The 24,505-nt window shown below is 40.2% G+C and overlaps 3 protein-coding genes across 3 annotated transcripts; all 3 read left to right on the top strand.

Annotated features, from left to right (window-relative positions):
• The first annotated feature begins 447 nt into the window (after positions 1-447).
• Positions 448-3,733, top strand: LOC137093112 (protocadherin alpha-8-like). The gene is made up of 2 exons (XM_067457841.1): positions 448-2,957; positions 3,632-3,733. Exons 1-2 carry the CDS (start codon positions 579-581, stop codon positions 3,731-3,733), a joined length of 2,481 nt encoding a protein of 826 aa, XP_067313942.1. The 5' UTR covers positions 448-578.
• LOC137092618 (protocadherin alpha-3-like) lies at positions 3,723-6,769 on the top strand. The gene is made up of 2 exons (XM_067456947.1): positions 3,723-6,189; positions 6,610-6,769. The coding sequence occupies exons 1-2, from the start codon at positions 3,817-3,819 to the stop codon at positions 6,616-6,618; spliced, it is 2,382 nt and encodes a 793-aa protein (XP_067313048.1). The 5' UTR covers positions 3,723-3,816; the 3' UTR covers positions 6,619-6,769.
• A 127-nt stretch (positions 6,770-6,896) lies between these two features.
• LOC137093111 (protocadherin alpha-3-like) lies at positions 6,897-12,959 on the top strand. Its single transcript, XM_067457839.1, has 3 exons — positions 6,897-9,411; positions 10,689-12,161; positions 12,936-12,959. The coding sequence occupies exons 1-3, from the start codon at positions 7,033-7,035 to the stop codon at positions 12,957-12,959; spliced, it is 3,876 nt and encodes a 1,291-aa protein (XP_067313940.1). The 5' UTR covers positions 6,897-7,032.
• The last annotated feature ends 11,546 nt before the right edge of the window (positions 12,960-24,505 follow it).

Genomic DNA, 24,505 nt, shown 5'->3' with positions numbered 1-24,505 from the left:
CAACTATTATATTACTATAATATAAATAACTATGGCATATAGTGGTGGACCAGCGTTGTTTATTGTTAAAGTGGAATTGGAGCTGTTTGTGGTGCTGAACACCGCCATGTCAAAGACAGCAGAGGCGTTTCAGACATAGAACATCTCATGATTTGTTTTCTCATTAATTAAATGATAACATTTATATTGCGCAATACAGGTTAAAAGAAAATGTGTTTATATATATATATATATATATATATATATATATATATATATATATATATATATATATATATATATATATATATATATATATGGTTGGATATTTTATTATTACTAAACAGATATATTGCTTTTGATTTGTTAATGTGATGGTCAGAATTGTCCGCGCGATGTCAGTATCTGACTGTTGTGTGCGCTTTCATGACATGGCGAGGCTCCTCCTTATTTTCCTTTTCCGTTCGTCCTGCATTGGGGCTTTGTTAGTCCTCCGCCATTGTCCTCAGATACAGTCTACACTGGATTAAGCGGAAAACGTTGTACTGAAATGCCGGAGGATTTCAGTGATTTCACTTTCAGGGCAGTGATTTTGTAAAATGGCTTTAACAGAGGGACGCATTTTCAATCCGTGGATTTTTTTCGGTGTCTTTCTTCGCTGTGGGATTTTTACAGATGGGCAGATTGTGTATACCATATCGGAGGAGGCAAACCCAGGCACTGCAGTTGGAAATTTAGCTAAGGATTTTAACTTGAATTTACCGGACATTGAAAGACGTGGATTTCAAATTGTGTCGGAGAACAACAGAAGGTATTTCGATCTGAATTTAAAGACCGGTGTTTTTCACGTGAAGGAGAGAATAGACCGAGAGGAGATATGCGAACAGAATGTGAAGTGTTCTTTACCTCTAGAAGCAATTGTTAATTCGCCTTTGAATATATATAGGTTTGAGATAAACGTCCTAGATGTTAATGATAACCCACCAATATTTCGCACCTCAAAGACAGTCTTAAATATTTCAGAGTCAGCCTTTTCAGGGGAGCAGTTCGCTCTACCAAGCGCTTTTGACGCGGATGTGGGTAGTAATTCAGTAAAGAGCTACAAACTGAGTCCGAATGAACATTTCTCTCTGGATGTACAGGGCGGAGGAGATCAGAGTGTGTCTGCTGAGTTAGTGCTGCAGAAAGCTTTAGATCGAGAGAAACAGCCCGTGATCCAGCTCACACTGACCGCTGTAGACGGAGGAAAACCTCCAAGATCTGGAACAATGCAGATAATAGTAAATGTTGAGGATGTAAACGATAACATTCCTGTTTTCAGTAAAACGTTATATAAAGCTCGCGCAAATGAAAACGCTCCACCTGGTACTTCCATTATTACAGTTCAGGCCAGCGACCCAGATGAGGGCGTGAATGGTCAGATTGTTTATGCTTTAATTAACCACGATAATGATAAAAACGTCGATTTATTTTCAATAAACCCGGAAACTGGCGAGATTACGGTAAAAGGTGATGTAGATTATGAAAGAAAAAATGCAGTGGAGCTCCGCGTACAGGCGAAAGATAAAGGACATAAACCAAGAGCGGCGCTTTGTAAAGTGCTTCTGGAAATTGTAGATATTAACGACAATAGTCCAAAAATATCTGTAACATCGTTGGTTAATAATGTAAAAGAAGATGCTCCGATTGACACAATGGTTGGAATGATAACTGTAACTGATAATGATGCTGGTAAAAACGGACAGGTAACCTTAAAGATTGAAGGCTCTGTTCCTTTTAAAGTTCAGAACTCATACAAGAATTATTACACTTTAGTTGTAGACGGTCCTCTAGACAGAGAGCGCGCGTCCGAGTATAACGTGACCATCACAGCTACTGATGAAGGGACTCCGCCTCTCTCCAGCATCAGTGTCATTGCTGTACACGTTTCTGATGTGAATGACAACGCGCCGCGCTTTCCAGAGCCCGTCATTAATGTTTATGTCAAAGAGAACAGTCAGATTGGAGCTGTTATTCATACAGTCTCTGCTTTAGATCCTGACGTAGGTGATAATGCCCGGATCACATATTCTTTACTAGAAAGCTCTAAAAGCGGCCCGGTGACCTCCATGATCAACATAAACTCTGACAGTGGAGAGTTACACAGTTTACAGTCGTTTAACTATGAGGAGATCAAGACGTTTCAGTTTAAAGTTCAGGCCACAGACTCTGGTGTTCCTCCGCTCAGCAGTAACGTGACTGTAAATGTTTTTATCCTGGATGAGAATGACAACAGTCCCGGGATTCTCGCGCCCTATTCCGAGCTCGGTTCCGTTAACACGGAGAACATTCCCTATTCTGCTGACGCGGGCTACTTTGTGGCCAAGATCAGGGCTGTAGACGCAGATAGTGGTTACAATGCGCTGCTGTCTTACCACATCTCTGAACCCAAAGGAAACAATCTGTTCCGAATCGGAACCAGCAGCGGCGAGATCAGGACTAAGAGGAGAATGAGTGACAATGACCTGAAAACTCACCCGCTGGTCATTTTGGTTTGTGATAACGGAGAGCCCTCACTGTCAGCGACTGTGTCTATTGATGTCGTGGTTGTTGAAAGCGCAGGTGACGTCAAGACTCCATTCAGACACGCGCCGATAAAGGAGGAGAGTTTCTCGGATTTAAATCTGTATTTGCTGATCGCCATTGTGTGTGTGTCCGTCATCTTTTTACTGAGTCTCATCAGTTTGATAGCTGTAAAATGCCACAGGACAGACGGCAGTTTGGGCAGGTACAGCGCCCCGATGATCACCACACACCCTGACGGGAGCTGGTCTTACTCCAAATCTACTCAGCAGTATGACGTGTGTTTTAGCTCGGACACTCTGAAGAGTGACGTAGTGGTTTTCCCCGCGCAATTTCCTCCTGCAGATGGAGAACTGATCAGTATTAATGGAGGAGACACTTTTACCAGAACACAAACACTCCCTAGTAAAGAGAAGGTAAGACATTTTTGGAAAAAGTGAGGGAAACGCATTAATCTATTCGCTTTGGTTCAGAGCTGCAATTTCTTGAAATGTTGTGCTGTATATCATTCATTTAGCATTTATTTTAGATTAAGACTGAGGAGAAATTAATTATGAACATTAGCCTTTTCTCCCTAAACTCTTTTATTTATGTTGCGCACATGTTGCGCGTTTAGAGTGCAGTTGTATCGTCATTTCCAATAACACACTCTGTCCATGGTGCTAAAAACACACATGCTCTTAGAAACCCAGTTATTTTATTGATATTGCCATAAATTTACTAATAATTTTAATATATAAACTTACTAATATACACGTGTGTGTGTGTGTGTGTGTGTGTGTGTGTGTGTGTGTGTGTGTGTGTGTGTGTGTGTGTGTGTGTGTGTGTGTGTGTGTCCATCTGTTTCAGAGCTTTTGAATTCACTTAAGGTTTTATTTTTGTATTCTTTATCGTGTTCAGTGTGCATTCGGGGCCTCTGGTATACTTGTTAGGTATGATGTGAACACTTTTGCCATTTTGGACATCATCAAATTTTGTTTTTACTTTATGCTCTTATAACTGATAGTATAAACACCAACATATTGTATTTGATTTAGAAACAGTAGACTTGCAGTTGTCCACACGATGTCACTATCCTTCCATTTTACAGGAGAATTTCCATATCTCCACTATAAGCTCCGCCTCGTTTCGTAGCTTCCCGAGCAGAGAGGCTTTGTTCAGAATTCGCCATTGTGTCAGGAAGCTGCTGTAGTGCGTGGTTTCGTGTGAACATTTCCTCAGAAGCTATGCTATCGGATTGTCATGATTTTGTAATATCCAGAAGATTTAGAGACAATGGGAACCGAAGGGCAATCGAAATGTCGGTTTTGGCTTTCTGTGTTGTTTCTGTGTCGGCTTTGGAATATAACGGGCGGACAGTTTGTCTACTCCGTGTCTGAGGAAGCAAAGCCAGGAACTACAGTTGGGAATTTGGTGAAGGATTTTAATCTGAATATTCAAGATCTTGAGGTACGAGGGTTTCATTTAGTTTCGGGACCGAACAAGAGGTATTTCGATGTAAATACAAAATCTGGCATTCTCCACGTCAGAGAGAGAATTGATCGAGAGGAAATATGCGAGCAGAACATTAAATGCTCGCTGCCTTTAGAAGCCATGATTAGCTCTCCGATGAGTATATATAGATTTGAAATAAATGTTGTTGACATTAATGATCATGCACCCGCATTTCAGACATCCGTAACAAATCTAAATATCACCGAATCAACTGTTCCAGGGGAGAGATTTCCCTTACAGAGCGCGTTTGACGCGGATGTGGGCGTTAATTCGGTAAAGAGCTACAAACTGAGTCCAAATGAACATTTCTCTCTGGATGTACAGGGCGGAGGAGATCAGAGTGTGTCTGCTGAGTTAGTGCTGCAGAAAGCTTTAGATCGAGAGAAACAGCCTGTGATCCAGCTCACACTGACCGCTGTAGACGGAGGAAAACCTCCAAGATCAGGAACTACAGAGGTTATTGTTAACGTTGTGGATGTTAATGATAATATTCCTGTTTTCAGTAAGTCTTTATATAAAGCCAAAACAATTGAGAATGCGGCTCGTGGTACTCACGTGATTACTGTCCGAGCTGTAGATTTAGACGAGGGTGTGAACGGTGAAATAATTTATGCAATAGTTAACAAAGACAAAAATGTCGATGCATTTTCGATAAACCCAGATACAGGAGAAATCACTGTACAAAAAGATATAGATTACGAGCAGAGGAATGCGATTGAACTTCGAGTACAAGCAAAAGATAAAAGTAATAACCCCAGAGCTGCACACTGTAAAGTATTGGTCGAAATCATAGATGTGAATGACAACATACCGGCGATATCAGTGACGTCTTTAGTGAGCACTGTTAAAGAAGATGCTGCCATTGGCACAATGGTTGGAATGATAACTGTAACTGATAATGATGCTGGTAAAAACGGACAGGTAACCTTAAAGATTGAGGGCTCTGTTCCTTTTAAAGTTCAGAACTCATACAAGAATTATTACACTTTAGTGGTAGACGGTCCTCTGGACAGAGAGCGGGCGTCCGAGTATAACGTGACCATCACAGCTACTGATGAAGGGACTCCGCCTCTCTCCAGCATCAGTGTCATTGCTGTACACGTTTCTGATGTGAATGACAACGCGCCGCGCTTTCCAGAGCCCGTCATTAATGTTTATGTGAAAGAGAACAGTCAGATTGGAGCTGTTATTCATAAAGTCTCTGCTTTAGATCCTGACGTAGGTGATAATGCCCGGATCACATATTCTTTACTAGAAAGCTCTAAAAGCGGCCCGGTGACCTCCATGATCAACATAAACTCTGACAGTGGAGAGTTACACAGTTTACAGTCGTTTAACTATGAGGAGATCAAGACGTTTGAGTTTAAAGTTCAGGCCACAGACTCTGGTGTTCCTCCGCTCAGCAGTAACGTGACTGTAAATGTTTTTATCCTGGATGAGAATGACAACAGTCCCGGGATTCTCGCGCCCTATTCCGAGCTCGGTTCCGTTAACACGGAGAACATTCCCTATTCTGCTGACGCGGGCTACTTTGTGGCCAAGATCAGGGCTGTAGACGCAGATAGTGGTTACAATGCGCTGCTGTCTTACCACATCTCTGAACCCAAAGGAAACAATCTGTTCCGAATCGGAACCAGCAGCGGCGAGATCAGGACTAAGAGGAGAATGAGTGACAATGACCTGAAAACTCACCCGCTGGTCATTTTGGTTTGTGATAACGGAGAGCCCTCACTGTCAGCGACTGTGTCTATTGATGTCGTGGTTGTTGAAAGCGCAGGTGACGTCAAGACTCCATTCAGACACGCGCCGATAAAGGAGGAGAGTTTCTCGGATTTAAATCTGTATTTGCTGATCGCCATTGTGTGTGTGTCCGTCATCTTTTTACTGAGTCTCATCAGTTTGATAGCTGTAAAATGCCACAGGACAGACGGCAGTTTGGGCAGGTACAGCGCCCCGATGATCACCACACACCCTGACGGGAGCTGGTCTTACTCCAAATCTACTCAGCAGTATGACGTGTGTTTTAGCTCGGACACTCTGAAGAGTGACGTAGTGGTTTTCCCCGCGCAATTTCCTCCTGCAGATGGAGAACTGATCAGTATTAATGGAGGAGACACTTTTACCAGAACACAAACACTCCCTAGTAAAGAGAAGGTAAGACATTTTTGGAAAAAGTGAGGGAAACGCATTAATCTATTCGCTTTGGTTCAGAGCTGCAATTTCTTGAAATGTTGTGCTGTATATCATTCATTTAGCATTTATTTTAGATTAAGACTGAGGAGAAATTAATTATGAACATTAGCCTTTTCTCCCTAAACTCTTTTATTTATGTTGCGCACTGGTTTAGAGTGCAGGTGTATCGTCATTTCCAATAACACACTCTGTCCATGGTGCTGAAAACACACATGCTCTTAGAAACCCAGTTATTTTATTGATATTGCAGTAAAAGTACTAATAAGTGTAATTTATAAACTTACTAATATACACGTGTGTCTCTCTCTCTCTATGTGTGTGTGTGTGTGTGTGTGTGTGTGTGTGTGTGTGTGTGTGTGTGTGTGTGTCCATCTGTTTCAGAGCTTTTGAGTTCACTTAAGGTTTTATTTTTGTATTCTTTATCGTGTTCAGTGTGCATTCGGGGCCTCTGGTATACTTGTTAGGTATGATGTGAACACTTTTACCATTTTGGACATCATCAAATTTCGTTTTAATTTTATGCTCTTATAACTGATATAAACACCAACATATTGTATTTGATTTAGAAACAGTAGACTTGCAGTTGTCCACACGATGTCACTATCCTTCCATTTTACAGGAGAATTTCCATATCTCCACTATAAGCTCCGCCTCGTTTCGTAGCTTCCCGAGCAGAGAGGCTTTGTTCAGAATTCGCCATTGTGTCAGGAAGCTGCTGTAGTGCGTGGTTTCGTGTGAACATTTCCTCAGCGACTATGCTATCGGATTGTCATGATTTTGTAATATCCAGAAGATTTAGAGACAATGGAAACCGAAGGGCAATCGAAATGTCGGTTTTGGCTTTCTGTGTTGTTTCTGTGTCGGCTTTGGAATATAACGGGCGGACAGTTTGTCTACTCCGTGTCTGAGGAAGCAAACCCAGGAACTACAGTTGGGAATTTGGTGAAGGATTTTAATCTGAATATTCAAGATCTTGAGGTACGAGGGTTTCATTTAGTTTCGGGAACGAACAAGAGGTATTTCGATGTAAATACAAGAACTGGCATTCTCCACGTCAGAGAGAGAATTGATCGAGAGGAAATATGCGAGCAGAACATTAAATGCTCGCTGCCTTTAGAAGCCATGGTTAGCTCTCCACTGAATATTTACAGATTTGAAATAAATGTAGTTGATATAAATGATAATGCACCCGCATTTCGGACATCAGTAATACATCTAAATATCACCGAATCAGCTATTCCAGGGGAGAGATTTCCTTTACAGAGAGCGTTTGATTCTGATGTTGGCGTTAATTCGGTAAAGAGCTACAAACTGAGTCCGAATGAACATTTCTCTCTGGATGTACAGGGCGGAGGAGATCAGAGTGTGTCTGCTGAGTTAGTGCTGCAGAAAGCTTTAGATCGAGAGAAACAGCCTGTGATCCAGCTCACACTGACCGCTGTAGACGGAGGAAAACCTCCAAGATCTGGAACAACAGAGGTTATTGTTAACGTTGTGGATGTTAATGATAATATTCCTGTTTTCAGTAAGTCTTTATATAAAGCCAAAACAATTGAGAATGCGGCTCGTGGTACTCACGTGATTACTGTTCGAGCTGTAGATTTAGACGAGGGTGTGAACGGTGAAATAATTTATGCAATAGTCAATCACGACAATGATAAAAATGTCAATGCATTCTCGATAAACCCCGAAACAGGAGAAATTATTGTGCAAAAAGATGTAGATTACGAGCAGAGTAATGCAATAGAACTTCGAGTACAAGCTAAAGATAAAAGTAATAACCCCAGAGCTGCACACTGTAAAGTATTGGTCGAAATCATAGATGTGAATGACAACATACCGGCGATATCAGTGACGTCTTTAGTGAGCACTGTTAAAGAAGATGCTGCCATTGGCACAATGGTTGGAATGATAACTGTAACTGATAATGATGCTGGTAAAAACGGACAAGTAACCTTAAAGATTAAAGGCTCTGCTCCTTTTAAAGTTCAGAACTCATACAAGAATTATTACACTTTAGTTGTAGACGGTCCTCTGGACAGAGAGCGGGCGTCCGAGTATAACGTGACCATCACAGCTACTGATGAAGGGACTCCGCCTCTCTCCAGCATCAGTGTCATTGCTGTACACGTTTCTGATGTGAATGACAACGCGCCGCGCTTTCCAGAGCCCGTCATTAATGTTTATGTGAAAGAGAACAGTCAGATTGGAGCTGTTATTCATACAGTCTCTGCTTTAGATCCTGACCTAGGTGATAATGCCCGGATCACATATTCTTTACTAGAAAGCTCTAAAAGCGGCCCGGTGACCTCCATGATCAACATAAACTCTGACAGTGGAGAGTTACACAGTTTACAGTCGTTTAACTATGAGGAGATCAAGACGTTTGAGTTTAAAGTTCAGGCCACAGACTCTGGTGTTCCTCCGCTCAGCAGTAACGTGACTGTAAATGTTTTTATCCTGGATGAGAATGACAACAGTCCCGGGATTCTCGCGCCCTATTCCGAGCTCGGTTCCGTTAACACGGAGAACATTCCCTATTCTGCTGACGCGGGCTACTTTGTGGCCAAGATCAGGGCTGTAGACGCAGATAGTGGTTACAATGCGCTGCTGTCTTACCACATCTCTGAACCCAAAGGAAACAATCTGTTCCGAATCGGAACCAGCAGCGGCGAGATCAGGACTAAGAGGAGAATGAGTGACAATGACCTGAAAACTCACCCGCTGGTCATTTTGGTTTGTGATAACGGAGAGCCCTCACTGTCAGCGACTGTGTCTATTGATGTCGTGGTTGTTGAAAGCGCAGGTGACGTCAAGACTCCATTCAGACACGCGCCGATAAAGGAGGAGAGTTTCTCGGATTTAAATCTGTATTTGCTGATCGCCATTGTGTGTGTGTCCGTCATCTTTTTACTGAGCCTCATCAGTTTGATAGCTGTAAAATGCCACAGGACAGACGGCAGTTTGGGCAGGTACAGCGCCCCGATGATCACCACACACCCTGACGGGAGCTGGTCTTACTCCAAATCTACTCAGCAGTATGACGTGTGTTTTAGCTCGGACACTCTGAAGAGTGACGTAGTGGTGTTTCCCGCGCAATTTCCTCCTGCAGATGGAGAACTGATCAGTATTAATGGAGGAGACACTTTTACCAGAACACAAACACTCCCTAGTAAAGAGAAGGTAAGATATGACATATAGCCTAAAGTATATTAATTTGCTTTAAAGTGTGTTAACCGAAACAAATGTGGTTTGTGCTACTTTTTTTTTTTTTTTTTTTTTTTTTTTTTGTGTGTGTGTCATGTTATAGCCTAGTTTTCTCTACGAAGCCACTTGGTGTCAGTATAGAAGTGTTGGTGCAGCATTCGTGCGCGCCCACATTGACTCCTCCTCGTCCATATTTGAGCGCGCGCTCATGCGCTTTGTTCCATTTCGTCTTTATGGCTTCATGCATAGAAAACTAATTACATATAGTGGAATATAACCAAAGAATGGAACCTGTTTTGTTAATATTATTTTTACAGCGATTGGTGGAGTGTACAAAATAGATGCGCAATGGCTAGGATCATTCTTCTCGGCGGGTCTGTTATTTGTCTGGTTTTGCTGCGCCTGCTGTCTATGGCTTCAGCCCAGATCGCATACTCCATTTCAGAGGAGGTGAACACGGGAACATTTGTTGGAAATATCGCAAAGGATCTCAATTTGAATATTCAAGAGCTGGAATCACGCGGATTTCACATCCCTGCAGTTTTGGGAAGGAAATATTTTGAGGTTAATTTGAGAACTGGTGTTCTGTTCGTCAGCGAAAGGATCGACAGGGAGGGTTTTTGTCCTGCCTCACCGCTATGTTCAGTGAATTTAGAAGCCATTGTTAATAATCCATTAAACCTGTTTCGCATTGAGATAAATATTTTAGACATTAATGACAATGCTCCGTCGTTTCGTGTTAGGTCTAAGCAATTGAACATATCGGAGTATGCGTTTGTTGGTGACAGATTTCAGTTGCCGAGAGCGTCGGATCCTGATGTCGGTGCGAACTCGGTAAAGAGCTACAAACTGAGTCCGAATGAACATTTCTCTCTGGATGTACAGAGCGGAGGAGATCGTGTGTGTCTGCTGAGTTAGTGCTGCAGAAAGCTTTAGATCGAGAGAAACAGCCTGTGATCCAGCTCACACTGACCGCTGTAGACGGAGGAAAACCTCCAAGATCTGGAACGACACAGATAATAGTAAATGTACAAGATGTAAATGATAACGCACCCGTGTTTGGGAAAGCTCTTTATAAAGTGCGTCTTGTTGAGAATGCACCTATGGGAACATTAGTCATAAATCTGAATGCCACTGATTTGGATGAGGGTGTAAATAGTGAAATAATGTATTCTTTAGTCCACCAAGACAGCGATGACAAAACAAACAACGTTTTTAAAATTGATTCTGCTACCGGTGTCATTTCAGTGCAGGGCAGTGTGGATTTTGAGCAACACAATGCTTATGAGATTCATGCTCAGGCTAAAGACAAAGGAGCGAGTTCGCGCTCCGCGCACTGTAAAATATTAGTAGAGGTTTTAGATATAAACGACAACGAGCCAGAAATATCATTAACGTCACAAATGAACACCGTGAGGGAGGATGCTAAAAAAGAAACAACGGTTGCTTTGATAACCATATCTGACAAAGACTCTGGAAAGAATGGGAATGCGCACGGGAAAGTGGTAGGTGATGTTCCTTTTAAATTACAGTCGTCGTATAAGAATTATTATTCTCTTGTAGTGGATGGGCCTTTGGATAGAGAGCGTGTTGACCGATATAATGTCACAATCATGGCGTCAGATGAAGGGACTCCGCCTCTTTCTTCCACACGCGTTTTCACGGTGTATGTGTCTGATGTTAATGACAATCCCCCACGTTTTCCAAATCATGTTATAAATATATTTGTAAAAGAAAATGGCCCAAAAGGACAAATCATTTACACTATGTCTGCTGCTGATCCAGATTTAGATGAAAATTCTAAAATTACCTATGGATTACTGGAACCACTTCACAAGTCTGGAACGACATATTCTGTTGTTAGTATAAACTCTGACAGTGGAGATTTACACAGTTTACAGTCGTTTAACTATGAGGAGATCAAGACGTTTCAGTTTAAAGTTCAGGCCACAGACTCTGGTGTTCCTCCGCTCAGCAGTAACGTGACTGTAAATGTTTTTATCCTGGATGAGAATGACAACAGTCCCGGGATTCTCGCGCCCTATTCCGAGCTCGGTTCCGTTAACACGGAGAACATTCCCTATTCTGCTGACGCGGGCTACTTTGTGGCCAAGATCAGGGCTGTAGACGCAGATAGTGGTTACAATGCGCTGCTGTCTTACCACATCTCTGAACCCAAAGGAAACAATCTGTTCCGAATCGGAACCAGCAGCGGCGAGATCAGGACTAAGAGGAGAATGAGTGACAATGACCTGAAAACTCACCCGCTGGTCATTTTGGTTTGTGATAACGGAGAGCCCTCACTGTCAGCGACTGTGTCTATTGATGTCGTGGTTGTTGAAAGCGCAGGTGACGTCAAGACTCCATTCAGACACGCGCCGATAAAGGAGGAGAGTTTCTCGGATTTAAATCTGTATTTGCTGATCGCCATTGTGTGTGTGTCCGTCATCTTTTTACTGAGCCTCATCAGTTTGATAGCTGTAAAATGCCACAGGACAGACGGCAGTTTGGGCAGGTACAGCGCCCCGATGATCACCACACACCCTGACGGGAGCTGGTCTTACTCCAAATCTACTCAGCAGTATGACGTGTGTTTTAGCTCGGACACTCTGAAGAGTGACGTAGTGGTTTTCCCCGCGCAATTTCCTCCTGCAGATGGAGAACTGATCAGTATTAATGGAGGAGACACTTTTACCAGAACACAAACACTCCCTAGTAAAGAGAAGGTAAGACTTTTTGGGGGGCCACTATTAGTCCAGTTAAAACATACTTTGTCTTTCATTCCTATGGGCATTCCAAAATCTTGTGCTCCTGACAACTCATGTTGAACCCTGAGCTGTGTTCAGATAGCCGAGAGCTCTCCGTGGTGCTGAACCACACTGAGCTTGAGCATAGTTTGACCCTGTCCAGCAACAGTGTGCTGAATGGTGCCTTATTTAATACCTTTTGATTTTGACAAAGTAAACAGATCAGTTTCAAGTTTTTCCATCATATTTGCAACTGCTTATATTAATGAAGGCTTATTTTATTTATTAATTTTATTTCTGACCTCTTGTATTATGCAGAGATTACCACGGCTGTTTCTAGGCCTGGACATCAGTCAGACGACTGTCACGTGAAGCGGATTTGCCGCTGTCTGTGTCATGTTAGTTAAAGAGGCCATGCTCGGCTTTCCTGTTTCGGTTGGTAAATCTCTGGCACATAAAAAGGGAAAAAAGGATGCTGATGGGCTTGAATTTACCATTGCTATCTTACCGAACACATGCCTTTCCCCTGTTTTCTTCCTCGTCCTTTTTCTTCTTCCCTAACTGCTTGCAGTACTGGTTACTGGTGGTGTACCTTATTGTGTCCCCCATTCCAAACACTGAGCCTCTATCTCTTTTTCAATCCATTTACAAGCTATTTCCCAATGGACGTTTAATTTAAATTCACTTTGTAAACAGGATTCATCAGATTAGCATGAGCAGAACATTTTTAACTCTCTGTCTCTCTTCATGCAGCTGAGGCCTCTCAGCAGGGTGTGAACCAAACAGATCATGTCTGCAACCTATAATTTGGAAAAAGTCTGTCTTGCATCCCTATATATAGTTCTGTCTCATTCACAAAATAAACCTGTATTTTATTTCTTACATGGTTTGTCTCTGGTGTAGTGTTTAGCGGATCAGCTTGCATGAGCTTGCTTTGTAAACCACATATTTACATATTGTTTTAGTTACTATCAGCATAAGAGTAAGATAATGTGTGGGGGTGGGAAATAACCTAAATATGTGAGTTTCTCAGGATTGAAGAGCTGCATTTGAGCTGACATGAGCTCCAGACGGGGGGAAAAAAACGGATGACCCATAAGCATCATTTGAGAATGTTTTAAAGAGCATATTGTGTGCTTAAATTGAAGCAAGAACATCTGAGCCTTTGTTAAAAACAGACTTAGCATTATTCGTGCACATTTAGTTATTAATATTCTGTGCATAGCAACTGCTTTTTTATAGTTGTGTGCTTTAATGCAGGAGGATTTTTTCGTCTCACCTTTATCTCGTCCTTTTTTTCTTTTTGTGTGTGTACAGTTTTACAGTAGACCTGCAGATTTGCTCTTTTACTGTTTGCTTTGTTATGTTGAGCAGATCCACTCAAAGCAGAATTCAGCTCTGTTATTGTCTCTGTGCCGGCTGAGATTTTCCTTCCAAGCTGATGCATGTTGCCTGTGTGGGAGAATGAGAGGGGGATGGGAGAGAGTAAAAAGGGATAGAGAAAGGGAGGAGAGTGGGGGTGTTGAGAAAGGAGAGATGGGATAAAAGGTAGAGGGAGGAATACGCAGAGAGGCAGAGAGTGATAGAGAGAGAGAGGAAATGGAGTGGGGGAAGGGATGGTAATTTTCCGTTCTGCGCTGCAGGAGCCCTTGGTTTGCAGACTGAGATCATAGCTGTGACATCATCACTGTCAATCACACCAAACCCCACCCTGTGCTCCAGTTCTGAGGACAGAGTCACTCTGACAACAACCGCAAACAGAGTCATGAGTGTGTATGTGTGTGTCTGTGATAGTGCTGCGCAATTTCACTAATAGTGCTAATAGTGCTAATATTTGTGGACCAGTAGTATTAGTAAGAGTGTCAGGATCAGAGGTTTCATTACAGTCCTGCGATGGGCCTGGTTCATTCAGAGCATTACTGATTTCATGAGCACAATACCTTGATAGAAAGAAAAAGAGTTCAGCTTATTGCTTTACATTTCAGTAATTTAATTTAGCGTAAGAAAAGTCCTCTCATTGTGAACAGAGAAACATCAGATATTATCATCTTTATTACATTGTGCTGCATTAGAACATTAGATCCTCCCTTGTAGCATGACTTGCAAGAATGAGCGCGCTAAGGCAAGGATTTTGTTATTTTATTGCATCTTGTTAGATGTTAAAATTATGTTTAAATTTTTTATCAATTAGTCAATTTGAACCTCTGGTTTGTGGCATGGTTATTTTAACACAATTTTTATTGTATTTAGCCTTAAACATTTTGAATATAATTGGCTACATCGACTGTTTGGCGGACACATTTGAAGTAATTTTAGGTTTAAATTGCAGTTATGAACTAGACCACGTCAGTTCAGTGACCAATTACTGTATAAACATGTAGTGATATATCCATCTTTTGTTCTCTTTCTCTTCTGTCTCCTTTCCATTCTATTTGAAACACGCACTACAATGTTGCATTGCGATCTTAGCACTTAGTGTTTTTCCTTATCCCTCTATCTCCAGGTTGTCATGGTGACCGGGCTCTGTTTAGAACTAGCCAATGCTGCATTTTGCCACACCCACAGAGAGAGGGAGAGGGAGAGGGAGAGGGAGAGGGAGAGAGAGAGAGAGAGAGAGAGAGAGAGAGAGAGAGAGAGAGAGAGAGAGAGAGAGAGAGAGAGAGAGAGAGAGAGAGAGAGAGGGGGAGAGGGAGAGGGAGAGGGAGAGGGAGAGGGAGAGGGAGAGGGGGAGAAAACAGGAAATAGCACCCTGTGCGGAGTCTGTGAGAGTAGAAAGGGTGTGGTGAGCTGGTAAATGAAAGGAAAAGACAGTTGAGGATGTTCATGAAAAAGAGGGAATAAATGGGGAAGCAGGTGGTATCAGGCCAACAAATGAGAGTGTCAGGCAGACAATAAGACAGATTTACTGAATTAATTCACTCTCGGGATGGTGAGTGGAGAAACAGCAGCCGCTGGGAGTTTAGCCACTGATTAAACATGACAGAATTTATCATAGGCTTATTGAGAGAGAGAGAGAGAGAGAGAGAGAGAGAGAGAGAGAGAGAGAGAGAGAGAGAGAGAGAGAGAGAGAGAGAGAGAGAGAGAGAGACATTTTTTAATTTTGTCTTTCCCAAAAAGTTGGTATATTTTGTAATAAAACAAATCAGTGGTCCAGTTTTATAATTTGAGATGTACAAGTCAGGCTTTTGACTACTGACATAAAATCTGTGGCATATATTAGCTTGTTCTGCTTAGAAGAACCTTTAAATTGTAGTATTGATACAACTTAATAAAATAGTATGAGTATTAGCAGAGCAGAGTGTACATTTGAGTGTACAAAGTTTGACAAACTAAGCAGCTATGATACACTCATTAATTAGACTGTTCTCTTCTAATTAAATCGGTAAAAAAAGAAAGAAAAAAAAACATATAGCAAGCCAACCGTTTAATTGTACTACAGTGTGTGTTGTAAATTTGCAAAACTATTATGACCAAGACTGAAAAATTACATTGCATTTCTGTTTTTTTAGTGTAAATATACCTCATTTGATCATTTAATAAATGTATTTTTGTAAAAAATATACTGAATATGCATACAAGTCAAGTCACCTTTATTTCTAAAGCCCTTTATACAATACAGATTGTTTTAAAGAAGTTTCACAGTAGTAACAAATTGCAGTAAAACAGCTCTAATAACCAATAGTGTCTTCATTCAGCTCAAGTCACTTCAGTGTGGATTCAGTTCGGTTCCATAACTGTGTAAAATTCATCACTTGTGTGTGCATACTGTATATACAGTGTATTTGTGCACATGTAAATGTAAGAGCTATGGCGAATTCCTGCTCTCCGAACAAGAGACAAAAGACTCAACAGAGTAATGTTTTACATTATTCACATCTGTGTGGAGTTTGGCATGTATTTGGCTAATCAATTTATGTTTGTCTCTAGAGTTACCACACACACACACACACACACACACACACACACACACACACACACACACACACACACACACACACACACACACACATACACACACACACACATTTACCAGAGTTTTGATTTCTAGTGTTTTCACACATGATCATTGGGTGTAGGTACTCAGCAAATGATTTTGGCATAAATGACAGTTTCCCAAATTAAATACAAGATCTGTTCGTTTTGAATGAGGTGTCTAATGTAGAAAACTGTGTTTAAAGATTAGCAAAACGTTTGTTTTATAATCGCAAAATTGAGTTTAAAGCACGTAATGTGCTTATAGTTTTGCAGACTTTGTCTAAAAATTAGACACATGAATTAATGGTTTTGCTAAGTGGGCTTCAAGTTCCACTTTTAGTGTCTGTAACCTGTAACCAGTACTTGAAAAAAAACTGTAACCAGTACTTTCTTAGGTACGTACACTGTAAGTACATGTAAGTGTACATACTGTAAAATAAGGTGCGCTCACAGATATGCATGATATGCATTCACAGATATAACCCAGCAGCAAAGAGAAAAACAGAGAGAGAATAGGAAACTTTTCTGCTTGATATTCTGGCTTTCACACACATCCACACATTTACTGGGTCGTCAGTAGTGGTTTTATGGCTCGGTCTGTGCAGAGGACTACTGAGGCTTGTCTGCATTGCCTGATAGCTTTGTTTCACCTCCACAGGCGTCTGTTTTAGAATCAGGCTTCTGAAGGGCAGCCGCTGCTGAGGCAGCAGGGTTTATCAGGGCCCCTGAGGTTGAATTGTTTTGTGTTCAGTAAAATCATGGCCTGTTCTCTGACGGAGAAATGTAATGGAGGAGAAATTACACACACTTTGGGATCGCAGATCCGGGAATCGCGTTGGCTTACAAATAGATGAAGAGAGCTCTGGGTGCGTTAAGCTGTGCCTGCAGAGAATAGAACAGAGAAATATGAATGTTTTATTAATTCTGCAGTACCTAAAAAGGCTGGTTTTGAAAAAAAAAAAAAAAAGTGCTAGAAGTTTGGATGCTGGTCTAAAAATCTAGGCTATGATTAGTAAAACCGGCTGTGGGAGTTTTGCTTAATTACTAGAGAAATCTATAAATATTTGTTTTGACATTTGAAATTTGAATACAGATGCCCTGGTTTCACAGACAAGCTAAAGATAGTCCCAGACTAAAATGCATGTTTGAGCTGTTTTAACTGAACGCAACTTGCACTGGCAGATCTTAAAATATATCAGTGCCATTGTTTTGTCTCAAGATGCAACTGATGCACACCACTAACATTTTTCTTCTAAGGCACGTTTATAAAAGCTGCTTAATGCTCTAATTGAACTAGGGCCTAATCCTGGCTTAATCTAAGTCCTACTTTAAGATACATTAGGCAAATCCAGGAACTCTACCCCATAAACTACACAAAACCCATGGCCAATCAAAAAGCGATTAGACAAAATATCTGCAAAACATGGTCACAAAAAAAAAACATAAATTTAACTGCCAAAACCAAATGCAGAAAATAAAAACATCATGCCACAACATACAAGAATAGCAATGCACACAAAGCATGCTACAATATCTTTCCTTTCTCGTTCACACTTTATTAAATTCACATATTTTGGTGATCGGCCAGGATGTGACAGTTTGTTTTACAATAATGCAATCATTTAAGGTTGGCAGAGAAAGAAAAAAAGAGAGGAAAAATAGGTCTTAAAAATAGATTATATGGCAAGAGAAATGGAGGAGATGACTAAGAGACATCCGTATTGAGGATAAGTGCATAGCTGTGCTTAGAGATATGATTTAAAAAGAGGATTTATTTGTTCTATTCCATTATGTATTTAAGAGATGCATCTAATGCATTCAGAAATGTGAGCTGTAGAGACCTGCAGTTCTTCTTTTGTACCCGTAGAGGTCTGACTTTACCCATGATCTGTTTGACAGCATCCAGTAGAGCAGGCTGACACACCCAGTCATTCTTTTCTTCCTGATCTTTCAGGTTATATCTAAAATTCAGGTCTCCTAGAAATAAAATAGTAAAGGTGTCATAGCAAAAAAAAAAAAATACATAAACAAAATTTTATGTGTAGCCTATTGCAAAGCTTTAATCAGCATAAATATCAAAAGCTGTGTCCATTAAATAGCACAATGCAGATTTAGAATTGAATTAGATTAAAGACATTAAAGATTCTATATTTCTATAGCAAATCAAATCTCATATGTTAAAGAAACAAACATCTATGATAAATATTAAACATTAAATGACACGTTTTTTTTTTTTTTTTTTTTTTTTTTTTTTTTAATAGAGTGGTTTTCTGATGATGTCATGATCTGGCTAAGCCCTTTTACTATGAATGATAGATGCAGTGAGGTCATCACTCGTGGCTCTGAGCAGTGTGACAATGAAGAGGGAAGCCCCAGTCAAACAGAAGCCACAAAACTGACTCACACACATTCTGTAGACAGACAGCACTGACTCACACACTCTCACAAAGACCCTCATTTCGCAGAGAGATGTGAGGACAGTTCAACACAAATGATTATAGAAATAAACATTAGTGCTGAGACTCACCTGATTCACTTCTGATGACTGAGCCGCAGTCTCAAAGCTGCTCCTGCAAACCTCTGCTGCACAGGAGCCATTATTGCAGTCTAATGAATGTCTTTTTAAAGGGGCAATAACTGCACTGTAATGATCCAGCGTTAATATTTTAGAGTCATTTATAATGAGTGAGTAGAGCTGGAAATTAATATCTAACAGTCACACTCTGGTGAGCTGTAGACTCTGATACAGAGAGGTGATGAGATGTGTCTTACCATTATTCCGTCATGTTATCTATCTATCTATCTATCTATCTATCTATCTATCTATCTATCTATCTATCTATCTATCTATCTATCTATCTATCTATCTATCTGTCTATCTGTCTGTCTGTCTGTTATCTATCTATCTATCTATCTATCTATCTATCTATCTATCTATCTATCTATCTATCTATCTATCTATCTATCTATCTATCTATCTATCTATCTATCTATCTGTCTGTCTGTCTGTCTGTCTGTCTGTCTGTCTGTCTGTCTGTCTGTCTGTCTGTCTGTCTGTCTGTCATCTATCTATCTATCTATCTATCTATCTATCTATCTATCTATCTATCTATCTATCTATCTATCTATCTATCTATCTGTCTGTCTGTCTGTCTGTCTGTCTGTCTGTCTGTCTGTCTGTCTGTCTGTCTGTCTGTCTGTCTGTCTGTCATCTATCTATCTATCTATCTATCTATCTATCTATCTATCTATCTATCTATCTATCTATCTATCTATCTATCTATCTATCTATCTATCTATCTATCTATCTATCTATCTGTCTGTCTGTCTGTCTGTCTGTCTGTCTGTCTGTCTGTCTGTCTGTCTGTCTGTCTGTCTGTCTGTTATCTATCTATCTATCTATCTATCTATCTATCTATCTATCTATCTATCTATCTATCTATCTATCTATCTATCTGTCTGTCTGTCTGTCTGTCTGTCTGTCTGTCTGTCTGTCTGTCTGTCTGTCTGTCTGTCTGTCTGTCTGTCTGTCTGTCTGTCTGTCTGTCTGTCTGTCTGTCTGTCTGTCTGTCTGTCGTAATGGTCTTTAAATGGCCTCGGACATTTGGATGTTGGATGCCCCTAAATGTATACAAATAATATGTGTATGTTCTGCTTACGTGTAGAAAATCTGACAGTTGAAGTTAAGGTGTCTTAATGAACCTTTAATTGTAATAATGCACAGACATATTTCAGGGGAAGCCAATGAATGGGCGATCGATGAGAACTGCAGAGGACAGAAATATGTCCCATGACAGAAATACTCAGCCCCTGCATGACATGCTACTTGTTTGGGTGAGTTTCGGCTTCAGAAGGAGCAGCGCAGCATCTTGTTGTTTATTCTGACAGTTGTCTGTTTGGGCAGAGAGTAGGAGAGATAACTTCATCTAAAACCCCGAGGGGGGAAACAATTAGGAGCAGACAGCAGATGGATGCGATTCCAACAGGTAAAGCAGGGAGATGTCAATGTTGTACAAATGCATCACAGCACAATGAGACCCAGACAACAACAGTGAGAGAATGTGTGTGTGTGCGCGTGTACATGCTAGACAGACCTCGGAAGAAAGGCCAGGTGTTTGAATCAGCTTGCGTGCATAATTGGAGAGATTGCCAATGATGTTTTCCGTCCCCCTTCTCTCAAACGGGCGGTAACAGCCGTGTGTGTCCCGCAGGGAGCGTCTGTGAAATGTCAGGGCAGCTCAGTCAGAGCTCACCTTTACCGCGGAAAATAGGAAAGATGTCTGTGCTCATTTCGCAATACGTGAATTATACATAAATGATACATGAAAAATGGAAAGGTGAAAATAAATATAAATAGGTTGAATTCTATAGTTCAAATAAATACATTTTTGAGCCAGTGCAAAAGAGTAAGCACATGTGTCTACAATTTGCACAATAATTAAATGCACATGACTTTGATTCTCAGTGAATCTGTCAAACTCTTCACAAATTCCTAATATTCTTGTATCGTGCGAGCCATCACATTCAAAATTATCCATTCAGTTTTTAAAATCTGTTTGTCACAACCCCTAAAGAGGAACGGCAGAAGAAATGTAGAAATATGTTACATGTAAAATTAAAATTCATGCTTATGGAAGAGCAATAGGAAGATATGTAAGGGTGTTAGGGGGAATATTTATAAAAAATATACAAGCAACTCAGTTTACATGTAAAATGTATAAATCCAAATGTTCTGTCCCACTTTAGGTGTCTATAATGTACTAACATTTAAATTAATCATTTGATACAATGCACTTATTGTGTACATGCATCTCTTTACATCATAGTTACATATATATAAAACACCTGCATGTAATAACAGTTGTAATTAAATTTAGAATTGCACCGTCGGCCCTTTCGTTACCCCTTAAACCACCCATAAATCCCTAACCTTATTGTATCCCACCTCATATAGCACAAAAGTGTTTTGCAATACAACATGAACACAGTAAGTACACTGCTTTGTATTACTGATGTAAGTACAGTAGTTAATGACACATACTATCATAGTGTGTCCAGGTGTGCATTTTCTTTGTGTGTAAAATGTACTTTTCAGAGTACATTAGTTAATGCTGAGTACATTAGTACACAGAATACATTAGTTAATGCTGAATCTAGAGCATTCAGCTAGACAAAACATTATTGATAGTGTAGAAAACAGACAGTGTCAACTAAAAAGTAGAAAACACGTGAAATTTGTATATAACAAATATTTCCATGGTTAAAAAACAAACATCTAAGCAGTTTAACCAGTGTGGCTTACACAATGACAAAAACACATTTTATTTTGGTGGCATTGGCTACTTTACTGACACATTAAATGTTTTTGAATCATAAATGTTTTGGGTGAATATACATTTGGCAGACATTTGGCAGACATGAAATATAAGTCTCATGTTCCAGCAAACAGTTTAGAGAATGTTAAAAATGTGCCAAAGCGAATGAGAAAAACTGTAACACCTTCAGTTTCTCTATTTCTCATTTTCTCCTTCCTCACTGCGGTCTCTCTCTCTCTCTCTCTCTCTCTCTCTCTCTCTCTCTCTCTCTCTCTCTCTCTCTCTCTCTCTCTCTCTCTCTCTCTCTCTCTCTCTCTCTCTCTCTCTCTCTCTCTCTCTCTCTCTCTGTTCTCTTTTGTCGTGGGCGCTCAGATTCTTTAGAGGCTGAGAGGGTGAAAGGCGGGGGAGCGTTTACGGGTCCTGTGGCCTGATGAGTCAAAGCTTTGGGTCCTTCTAGGTCATTCTGCTAAACAACAGCCTAAACAGCACTGCCAGACATCACAGTCTCATTTGCTGTCAAATAAAGCCGCTAGTTGTCACACATTTCATTACAGTAAATATTTTACTTGAGAGTTTATTGCTTATAGTCTTGACTACAAAGGGAGGTTTTTAGGTCAGCTATACATCTTAATTGGATTGAAATGGTCACCTTCATTACAAGGCATCATATAGTTCAAAACACTTTGTAAATCCATAGTCTGGTCACTTCTGCCCAGAGACAGCATGAGCTGGCGGCTCCGATGTGTGGGATGTGTGCTTATGTCTGACTCGAGAGAAATCCAGATACACTGCCCAGAGTTTATAGCTTCCAATGGATATCTAATAGCCCCAGTGGACATTAATAGATATAGTGTCAGGGCTGTTGGCGGTCCTGATGTGATTCCCGCCCTGGCCTTGATTAATTAAAGAGTTGGATTGGTTCCTGTGAGGCTCGGCATCAAACAGGCAAGAAGTGGACCCACAAGATATATAAAGGATATGCTGCATTACAGTTTTATCCATATTTGATTTGCTTTGGCTATTTGTATATCTTCCATAATGCATAAATATTATTAATGATTATTCAGCCTATTTTTTTTAGAGAACGATTATTTATTGCTTGTGTATATAACTGCACACACACACCGTAAAACCTACAGTAACAGTTCTTACTAAACCCATTTAAGTTAATGTTACTTAATGGACAACAATTTGTTGACAACAGTTCTTAATAGACTTTCACTAATTTCCTTCACTTCTGCAGTTATCCTTCTTCTAACTTGCATTCACTGATTTTCCAAAGTCATTATGAATGTTGAAGCCTCGATAAAACTGAAAATCAACATGCGTTGACTTAATATTGATGTTGATTTCCTAAAATGGTTTTGTCACCATTTATGGTGATTAATGTTCCCATTTGGTTGCACTTGGAACATTTTACATTACTATAATTCCCTTCCAAATGATGCAGGGATGCAACAAGAAATCACATATATTTATGGTTTCAAAGGAAGAAAACTATTAAATATGCTTTTAAAAGATGACCTAACTTATCTCTTAAACACAAACAAATCTGCATTTACGGTTGAATTGTGGTCCACCAAAATGGTATTGATAACCATACTGATGCCACATTACACATTAGGATTATAGTCTGTAACTCAGAAATAAGTCAGTAAAGCTTAGAAACTGTACTAGGTTTTTCTGAGGCAAGAAACTTTTTTTTTTAAGTTAACAAATAGAAATGTACAATGCACCTATCTGTACTCACTTCTACAAACCTATACGTCCTTGTAAGAATAGTGCAAATGAATGAGGGACACAAAATCAGTTCCTCAAACTGTCCTCTTCACTTTTCCTCGCTGGTGGAATAATTTCCCCAACCTCTATTGAATGATAAAAAAATAAAAAATAAATAAAAATTATATATATATATATATATATATATATATATATATATATATATATATATATATATATATATATATATATATATATATACTTTCTTTTATATATATATATTATGTATTCTAGCCTGTAATCTTATAACTTTATTGCAGCACTTGCTTCTTTGAATCGCTTTGTTGTATTTCTCATTTATTATATTCCTTTGTTGGTTTTCTCTTGATTATTAACTGGCTACGGATATGTATAGAGGAGGAAAGGGTCATTATGTTGGTAGGCTGACTTATTAGAACGTTTGACTTGCACCTGTTGTGTGCATTTAAAAAAAACGTGGATGAGCACCATGATAAATACAAAAAGGGGCGAGAGATTCGAAGGAAGTGTGTGGGAGAGGCACAGCAGTCAGAGGCGCTTCATTTGTAATCGGTGACAATTTAATCTGTCAGTTTAGGGGACAGTAGGAAGAGCGAGTGAGTGTCCAGCCTGACGGCTAACTATAAGAGCTGTCAGCAGTATCGAATGCATAGACTCTGAGTGGAGAGAGAGGGCTTTCTGAGATGAAAGGAGGAAAAAAGGTGAAAAAAAACAAGTCAGGAGACTTACAGTCATTATGTGTATGTTCATTAAAAGTCAAACATATCGCTGTGATAATATAAAATGTATTGCTCTTATGAAGGTGAAATGTCATTTAATGAGAGAGAAATGTTCTGTATAGAATTCAATTTAGTCACCTCAGCTGTGCGCTGAGAAGAGGAGACAATGAAAAAAGGGCGGTGGCACTGTCCCTGTGATTGAACGCCGCCGTGTTTTCAATCGATATTAATGAGAATGCTTTGAAAACAAGACGAATGCTGTAAAGGCTAAAGAAAGCGATCCTTTCCTTAATATAGGTGTTTTTTTTTTTTATTATTCTTCTTGGCGCATCTGGTTGTTAATAGGCTTGTCGGTGTTTTTGTTCGGAGGTGCTGAAATGCAGTGAGCTGCGCTGGTTAGAGCGCGTTGCTCCCATCCCCCGCCTGCACAGCACAGGGTGAGGGAGGGGTGCAGGAGAGATAGAGAGGGAGAGAGGGAGGGAGCGATAGGCAGCACCCTTGTGAGGGGAAACAAGAGTCAGCTTCGCAGAGAGGAGAGAATAAAAAAGAGCTGGGG

Source organism: Pseudorasbora parva, chromosome 11 (genome assembly GCF_024679245.1).
Source record: "Pseudorasbora parva isolate DD20220531a chromosome 11, ASM2467924v1, whole genome shotgun sequence".
Classification (NCBI taxonomy): domain Eukaryota; kingdom Metazoa; phylum Chordata; class Actinopteri; order Cypriniformes; family Gobionidae; genus Pseudorasbora; species Pseudorasbora parva.
The sequence above is the reverse complement of the archived record's forward strand: the minus strand, read 5'-3'. Positions and strand labels throughout refer to the sequence as shown.